The 9,464-nt window shown below is 37.8% G+C and overlaps 1 protein-coding gene across 2 annotated transcripts; it reads right to left on the bottom strand.

Annotated features, from left to right (window-relative positions):
• Positions 1 to 2,298: 2,298 nt before the first annotated feature.
• Positions 2,299 to 8,669, bottom strand: eva1bb (eva-1 homolog Bb (C. elegans)). 2 transcript variants are annotated; one of them, XM_077194917.1, is made up of 3 exons: positions 8,407 to 8,669; positions 3,816 to 3,947; positions 2,299 to 3,221 (listed from the first exon to the last, which is right to left on the bottom strand). In XM_077194917.1, the coding sequence occupies exons 2-3, from the start codon at positions 3,880 to 3,882 to the stop codon at positions 2,821 to 2,823; spliced, it is 468 nt and encodes a 155-aa protein (XP_077051032.1). In that variant the 5' UTR covers positions 3,883 to 3,947; positions 8,407 to 8,669; the 3' UTR covers positions 2,299 to 2,820. The 2 variants fall into 2 exon arrangements, with proteins under 2 accessions (XP_077051032.1, XP_077051033.1); XM_077194918.1 differs by lacking the exon at positions 8,407 to 8,669 and having other exon boundaries at positions 3,816 to 4,012.
• Positions 8,670 to 9,464: the final 795 nt, after the last annotated feature.

The raw sequence follows: 9,464 nt of genomic DNA, 5'->3' as shown, positions 1-9,464 counted from the left end.
AAGCTCGAACGTGCTCCGTAACACGAGAATGAACCTCATTGGTTCTTGCTGAAGCTCAATCGTGCTGCGTAACACGAGAATGAACCTCATTGGTTCTTGCTGAAGCTCGAACGTGCTCCGTAACACGAGAATGAACCTCATTGGTTCTTGCTGAAGCTCAAATGTGCTGCGCAACACGAGAATGAACCTCATTGGTTGTTGCTGAAGCTCAAACGTGCTGCGCAACACGAGAATGAACCTCATTGGTTCTTGCTGAAGCTCAAACGTGCTGCGCAACACGAGAATGAACCTCATTGGTTCTTGCGTAAGCTCAAACGTGCTGCGCAACACGAGAATGAACCTCATTGGTTCTTGCTGAAGCTCGAACGTGCTCCGTAACACGAGAATGAACCTCATTGGTTCTTGCGGAAGCTCAAATGTGCTGCGTAACACGAGAATGAACCTCATTGGTTCTTGCGGAAGCTCAAACGTGCTGCGCAACACGAGAATGAACCTCATTGGTTCTTGCTGAAGCTCAAACGTGCTGCGTAACACGAGAATCAACCTCATCGGTTCTTGCGGAATCTCAAACGTGCTGCGTAACACGAGAATGAACCTCATTGGTTCTTGCTGAAGCTCAATCGTGCTGCGTAACACGAGAATGAACCTCATTGGTTCTTGCTGAAGCTCGAACGTGCTCCGTAACACGAGAATGAACCTCATTGGTTCTTGCTGAAGCTCAAATGTGCTGCGCAACACGAGAATGAACCTCATTGGTTGTTGCTGAAGCTCAAACGTGCTGCGCAACACGAGAATGAACCTCATTGGTTCTTGCTGAAGCTCAAACGTGCTGCGCAACACGAGAATGAACCTCATTGGTTCTTGCGTAAGCTCAAACGTGCTGCGCAACACGAGAATGAACCTCATTGGTTCTTGCTGAAGCTCGAACGTGCTCCGTAACACGAGAATGAACCTCATTGGTTCTTGCTGAAGCTCAAATGTGCTGCGCAACACGAGAATGAACCTCATTGGTTCTTGCGGAAGCTCAAACGTGCTGCGCAACACGAGAATGAACCTCATTGGTTCTTGCTGAAGCTCAAACGTGCTGCGCAACACGAGAATGAACCTCAATGGTTCTTGCGGAATCTCAAACTTGCTGTGTAACACGAGAATCAACCTCATCGGTTCTTACGGAATCTCAAACGTGCTGCGTAACACGAGAATGAACCTCATTGGTTCTTGCTGAAGCTCGAACGTGCTCCGTAACACGAGAATGAACCTCATTGGTTCTTGCGGAAGCTCAAATGTGCTGCGTAACACGAGAATGAACCTCATTGGTTCTTGCGGTAGCTCAAACGTGCTGTGCAACACGAGAATGAACCTCATTGGTTCTTGCTGAAGCTCGAACGTGCTCCGTAACACGAGAATGAACCTCATTGGTTCTTGCTGAAGCTCAAATGTGCTGCGCAACACGAGAATGAACCTCATTGGTTCTTGCTGAAGCTCAAACGTGCTGCGCAACACGAGAATGAACCTCAATGGTTCTTGCGGAATCTCAAACTTGCTGTGTAACACGAGAATCAACCTCATTGGTTCTTGCTGAAGCTCGAACGTGCTCCGTAACACGAGAATGAACCTCATTGGTTCTTGCGGAATCTCAAACTTGCTGTGTAACACGAGAATCAACCTCATTGGTTCTTGCTGAAGCTCGAACGTGCTCCGTAACACGAGAATGAACCTCATTGGTTCTTGCTGAAGCTCAAACGTGCTGCGCAACACGAGAATGAACCTCAATGGTTCTTGCGGAATCTCAAACGTGCTGCGTAACACGAGAATGAACCTCATTGGTTCTTGCTGAAGCTCAAACGTGCTGCGCAACACGAGAATGAACCTCATTGGTTCTTGCTGAAGCTCGAACGTGCTGCGTAACACGAGAATGAACCTCATCGGTTCTTGCGGAATCTCAAACGTGCTGCGTAACACGAGAATGAACCTCATTGGTTCTTGCTGAAGCTCGAACGTGCTGCGTAACACGAGAATGAACCTCATTGGTTCTTGCGGAAACTCAAACGTGCTGCGTAACACGAGAATGAACCTCATTGGTTCTTGCGGAGGCTCAAACGTGCGGCGCAACACGAGAATGAACCTCATTGGTTCTTGCTGAAGCTCAAATGTGCTGCGTAACACGAGAATGAACCTCATTGGTTCTCATTCACTCATAGGTGAAGGGTGCATCTTCCACCATGTGTGAAGATTGGGTGAAAATATTTGGTTTTGTTTTTATTTAAAAAAAATACATAAAGTATATACACACAAACATTTAAGTTTTGATATGTATTTATAGATATTTTAAAAAAAATGCAAAAGAAAATTGATCCATCAAAACTTCCAATGATCATTCAGAAGACAAATGCTTGTGAAACCAACCTCAAAATAGACGTATGCAAATCAAACTCTCAAAGGTATATTACACCTAAATCTGTTGCACAGATAAATGTCCTGTTGCATTTAATATTTGCATGTGGTGATGGAAAAAACTCTGAGATGGGAGGAAAATTTTTATTTCAAATTCAATGCGTTCTCTAGCAAAAGTATTGTGTTCCCCTGAGAAACTTTTGAGTTTGCTTACAAAACCACTGAAAAATAGTTTTTCTTCTCACCTCATATTATTTCCATCACAAGTTTCGCAGCAGAACGCGAAGTTTCTCAAGAGAATACAAACGTTTTGCCCGAGAAAAAGCATTGAAATATAATTTTTCCTCCCATCTAATTTTTTTGGAACATCACCATGTAGGGTTCTCTGTGCATGAAACAACTGCGTCCTGAAGGTAAAACCCGCTACTAGTGATAGTGAACTCGACCCAGTGTTCCTGTTCCGGTGAGGAGTATATCCGGCTGTCCGTTCCTCCAGATCTCCCTGACGATTCGTTCTCTCTCCTCCAGTCTTCTGGCTCTCTCCAGCTCTTCTGCTGAAGCGAACACGTTCACGCTGTTTATGGTCTGATCGCTCAAGGGACTCACGGTGAGCACTGGGACTTCTAGATCCTCGTCGTCTCCTGCCTCACTTTCCTCCTCTTCCTCATCCTCGCTGGACTCTTTTAGTTGCCTCTTGTCCGGTGTGGAGGGTGTCTTTGTCTTTGAGTGCGATCGGCAGGTGATGCCCAGCATGAGGAGGACCAGAGCCAGAAGAAGACCTGAACACACACCCAACATGAAGTACAGCGCGAAGCTCTCCATGTTCACTGTATTAAACACGGGAGGGAAATTGTCAAGAACACGCTTGATTCATAAGTGAGCTCAAACTCAAAATAAAGAAGAATTTATATTAAACATAATATTCTAAACCACTGTTCAGAAGTTTAATTTACATAAACCACTGTTCAGAAGTTTGAGGTTGGTGTGTTTATGAAAGAAGTCTCTTATGCTTAAGGCTGCATTTATTTGATCAAACGCAGCTGCGTTAAAATGTCTTCTCTTTAAATATATCCTTCAGAATTCATTCTAACATGCATATGATTAAGAGTAAAGTTCTTGTAATGTGGTTTGTAAATTTACTTGATTGACATGACACTAAAGAAAACTTTTAAACCCCCGAGAAAAAGAGAAAGAAGACTTTACGAACATTTAAGCCGTGTCTCACGAAGTCAAAGGTGTGAAGCCAAATCAAACAGAACACTAAAGTCCATGGAATGGCTTGTTATTTTGTTCTTGAGGTCAGAAGTGCGATGGGGGATAAAGTTTAGTAAAACCGATCCAAATCTTTGTTTAGCCAGGTGCCTTTCAGCACTTGAGTTCTTAACCTGGGCATTAATGATCCATTTGTGTTGCTCTTTTACCTTTTATATGTGCGTAAGTGGCCATGCTGTTACTCAGCAGCTCCATGTCTTTCCTTATGGGGTTCATGATGGCTTCTTTTTCTTTCCTTTTCTGCTTTCTTCTCTACTTTATCACTCCTCGACCTTCAGCCACTGTGTTGGGGAAAAAATAGATATGCTTAAGAGAGAGTAGACATGCATTTAATTGTTGGGTAGGCAATTTTTATTCATTAACACTTTTCGTTATACTTGTTAAAACTCTTCACATCCTGATAGCAATCAATAATAGAAGTGGTCTAAATATTAAAGCATGTACATTTATCTTCTGTGTAAGTCTCAGGACCAAAACAATTTTGTCCGATCATTACATGCAGTTCAAATGCTGATACAAGGTCCTACCTGCCTGTCAACATATGTATTTCCATATCTCCATGCACTCAGGATATGAAGAGTTGTAGACAGTCACAAACACACAACAGCCACCTTTTACAGTTCCTCCTGAACCAAAACAACAAGCTTAAACTGTGTTCACGCCATGTCATAACCGTAATTACGAGATGGCAACCTGTGACGTTCTACTCGCAGCGGTTCACGTCCTCAGTGACATGCGTTTCAAAGTCAGCAATACCATTGGCGAAATGAATCTGAAGCAGTCAGTGCTCTTTAAGTTGTTTACATTTCATTATTATCGTATTTGCTTTAAACATGAGGTAATATAACACCATCTCTCATGAGTCATGACTTATGTGTTTTGAAGGAGGCATGGCTGCTCTGAAAGAAGGGTGGGATCTTTTAAAGCTAGCTCGCTATTGCCAGCCTCTCTGAAATTGCCTACCAATTGAAGAAAGAACCCTATTCAAACTTATGGGTGTTGTGGCTGGTTTGCCTACATGTTGCTATTCTGTTTCTATGGTTTTGTGGGTTGTTCCTGTGACATTCTTGAGTTGTTTCCAGCGTGTTTTGAGTGGCTATGATGATTTTAGGTTTCCAATCATTCGGGTTAGTAGCCCAAAAAATGTTGAGTTGCGTGCAAAGGTTTACTTTTGGCTATGGTTTTTGAATTAAATCAATTGTAATACTTATACTTACTTGCTTTAGTATCACAAGGACAACTGAAACAACATGGCCTGCCATGCTTAATAAGAAAAATACTCCCTAACTTGTTTATTTTGGCCGCTGAGGATGAAATTGCACATTAAGGAGTGCTATTAAGGAGCATTATATCATCTTTCCACACAGGCCAATTATTACTGCTGTTGTTCTTGCATTGACCCAGGACTCACTCTTTGCTCCCAGACAGACTTTCCAAATTTTCCCACAGGAACCAAGATTTTACGAAGACGTTCACATGCTGCTCGGGGTCTGCGTGGGACTCTTCCCTGGGAAACTGGGATGGATCCAGTTTGTGTCACTCTCTCCAAGAAGGGGAAGAGGAGGAGGGGGAGTCTTAAAGCTAAACATCTGGATTTCCCAAGCCGTCATGTGCCTGGAGCCACACGGATGTGTGCTTGGCAAAAAAGTCCTCCGGCCCAAGCGAGGAAGCGATAAAAAGCATCAGACTATAAATGCGGTGACTCCCTGTGTGCGTCGTCACCATAAAACCCGCAGTCGCTGAGACCATGCCGAGATCACGGAAGAGGTGCCATGTTATTGTCTTCCTGTTTGATTCCTCTTGGGGCCTGTAATTACAGCAAACTGTAATCTACGCCATCAAGGCCCAAAGTCTCAGCCGCCCCGATCCCTATCTGCCACGCTCTTGGCAGAACGAGGGCACAAAGTACACTAGAGCGAAGCACATTATGTTGACTGAGGTTGTTTGTCTTTTTTGTAGCTTTCTATTGGTCAAAATGCTCTACTTTTCTCCTGAAAGATGCCTAAAGAAATGTTTTCTTTGCTTTTTTATAGCTCATGAGATTTAATGAAGATCTAATTTTTTGTGTAATAAATTATTATCTCAGATGTTAGTAATAATAAAAAGACACAAATAAGAACATCTTTATGCTTAAGAAATCACAGACTAAATATCAAAATATGATCACAACATGAACTCACTTTTCTCATTCAATTTTTAATCCAAAACCAAATTATAATAATTGTCAAATTATCATGATAATTGTTTTTTAAATTTTTATGTTTTATTAAATATGATATGATTACGTAAATATTATTGAATATAATAATTATTGTTGTTGTTGTTATACCATATTATTCAATACAATAATGATGATAATGATAATTATATTTATAATTAATGTCTATTATAATTATACAATATTATTGAATATAATAGTAATAATAATTAGTAGTATATTGTATTTTACATAATTATATTAAATTAATCAAATATATTAAGAATAATAACAGTATTATTGTTATCATTATTATTAATACATTTAAAATAATTGTACTATATTATAATATATATTAAAATGATTATGATTTGTATACTGTTAGTTATATATAATATATATATATGTGTGTGTGTATTTTTTTATTATAATTCTACAATAATAATGATAATATTGTTAATGATTCTTAAAATTATGTAATATATTATTATTATTATTATATATTAATATTTATTATTAACACAATAATATTTATATAATAGTAATAATAAAAAATAGTAGTGGTAGTATATTGAATATTACATAATTATATTAAATAAATAAAACATAATAAGGATGATAATAACGACACTATTATAAATAATACATTTAATATAATTATAACAGTCAATATAATATTTATAATATTGTTTATGCTTGTTATAATTATATATATATATATATATATATATATATATATATATATAATAATTTTATCATAAGTATTCAATAATATTATGTAATAATAATGTTAATGATTCTTGTAATTATATAATATAATATTATTATTAATATATATATATATATATATATATATATATATATATAATTTTAAAACCATTATTGTTATAATAATGGTAATAATAATACTTTACTAACTTTACTAATACTTTATATAAACATAAGGAACAGAAATTTTATTGAGCACTGAAAGAGCAAATTTTTAACAATAAATTGGTTTGAGAGACTAAACTTTCAGTAGTGAAATATTTAAATGCAGAGATTCTTGTCTTTGTGTCGCTCTGCAATCCTGTAAAGCCCCTCCAGTGGGTTCAGAAACACAAACTACATCCCCACAAATAAACAAATGACAAACACGAACTAGGATACCAGAAATATAAGATTACACTAAAAGCTTGTAAACATTGTCAAGTTCTGCTCCAACTGCCAATTAGCGTGGGACGTATGCCACAAGCTCCAAAAATACTCACACAGCATACCAGACAGAGGCTCACTGGCCTGAGTGAATCACCAGCACAAGACGAAACAGCTCTCAAACACACACATACCTTCCCCAGAAGAGCAAACCTGCAGAAGGGCATGTAGCAGCAGATGTCTGAGAAGCTGCCGAGCTCATACTCTCTATTCTCCAATCAGCAAACTGCCACAGCATCTTTTGTTTGGTTTTTTCAATGTCACAAGAAATATGTTTTTCATTGTCACATTATTAAAAACATTAGCAATCAGACAAAAACTAATTTGTTCAAAAAGTTTATTTATAATTTAAAGTTGAAAAACGTAAGAAATTTAGAAGAAAAAAAAAATTCAACAATCTTTATGTTCTAAACTCATGCATCTATCGAAGCTTGTTTCTGCACACGGAATATAAAAATGAAAAAAGTAATTGCGACTTTTTATTTCACAGACTTTTGAGACTTTTTTCTCGCAATTCTTACTTTTTTTTTTTTTTTTTAGGAATTGAGTGATATAAAGTTGCAATTGCGAATCATAATCTCTGAATTCTGAGAAATAAAAGTCAGTCTTTTTTTCCCCTAAGAACTGGACTTTATAACTCGCAATTGCGACTTTATATCACGCAATTCCAAAAGGACGAATTCAGAAAAAAAAGTCAAGACTGTGAGATAAAAAGTCACAATTACCTTTTTATTTGATTTTTATTTAGTGGCGTTAACAAGCTTCCATACGCCTCACATGATTTATATGTAATCAAAACAAAGCAAACAAACAATCAAACTAGATTTTTGTATTTTCTGAACAAAATGCGAGTGGTACTAGGATGCTAGGAAGTTGTTATGCAGTTGCTAGGGTGTTGTGGATGGTTGTTATGTATTTGCTATGCAGTTGCAAGGGAATTGCTATGCACTTTGTTGTAAACAAGTTGTTGTGGGTGGTTGCTATGCAGTTGCTAATGTGTTACTATACAATTTCTAGGGTGTTGTGGATGGCTGCTTGGGCATTGCTATGTTGTTGCTAGGATGTTGTGCACCTAGTGTATTTTATTTCAGGGTGTTCTGGGTAGTTTTGAGTGTTGTGGTTGCTGTGCTGTTGATCCAAGTCAGGAGAGTCAGCCCGTACGTACCTGTGATACTCTGGTCTGACATGACTAGATATATATTTTTCAGCAGACAAAAATAGTTTAAAATTAATGGCAAGCTCTTTTAAAGTATACTAATCCACCCATGTCACATTTTAGCTTAATTTAAAGTCAACTAGTTTTGATGTTTAATCCCTTTAACAAAAATGAAGTATATTTAATTTCTTACCTTTTCTAACGAACCATCATTTCTATCCAGAATGTCCCAGCGGAGGAAAGATGAGTCCCGTATCCAGAGTCGGTGTGACCTCAGCACACTGGAAGATAGAGCGGGATTACGACAGTGTAGATGTGTCCCGTCTACACATACATGTCTGTGCCTGACATCAGCAGAAGCAGCCCTCTGCGGTCACACACACACACACGCATACACACAGCGTCTCTCACTGGGACCAGACATAGAAAAGCAGTTTGGGTGAAGGGAGGTGTTTCCTGTCAGAGGGGAAAATAGAGTCAGGGAGGGGCGCGCGACAGGAGAGTTTACACCCTCAGGATGGCAGTGAGATCCAGGCCACATTTCACACCCGCTGGTCCACAGATCATTGTTAACCTCTTCTTCACGTCCACACATGTATATTTGAATGTGTGTGTGGAAACCACAGTAAAACACACAACTTCTTTTCTGTAATCTCAGACAGACTATCGATGCTTTCCTGAATGAAGTAAGTAAATGTATGGTCTTGTCGTTTATACACTTTTTCACTTGTCGTTTAAACCTCAAATAAGAAACGTTTTGATGCCAAGGACCTGAAATATGAAAATCCCCTCGTGAAAGGCAGTTATATAATTTAAGCCCCTAATAGAAAATAGGTAGTATGAAATTATAAAGACAACATAAATAAATATATATATATATATATATATATATATATATCATATATATATATAGTACTAAAGCCACAATCTATTTAAATATTTAGATGCTTTTCACAATAAATATTGGTCCAAATCAGTTTTACACAAATACCATAAAATCATGCATACCATTTATGGTATGCGTGATTTTATACTTATATAGTACTTATATACTACTATTTATTTGAAACAGAAATCTATTGTAACAATATAAACATTAAAAAAATAACCTCGAACTTGAAAGGTAGCAGTGAATATAATATTGTGATTTATAAAATCTAAATCATGTCTAAATCATTAGCATTACATTAAAATCACCAAAACACCAGCTGATTAAAAGACATTTTTCTTCAGAAAAGGTTCTTACAATAT

Source organism: Siphateles boraxobius, unplaced genomic scaffold, assembly GCF_051911475.1.
Source record: "Siphateles boraxobius isolate OS27281-9 unplaced genomic scaffold, OSU_SipBor_1 33, whole genome shotgun sequence".
Taxonomy (NCBI): Eukaryota; Metazoa; Chordata; class Actinopteri; order Cypriniformes; family Leuciscidae; genus Siphateles; species Siphateles boraxobius.
Note: the sequence above shows the minus strand (reverse complement) of the source record. Positions and strands in the feature narration are given on the sequence as shown.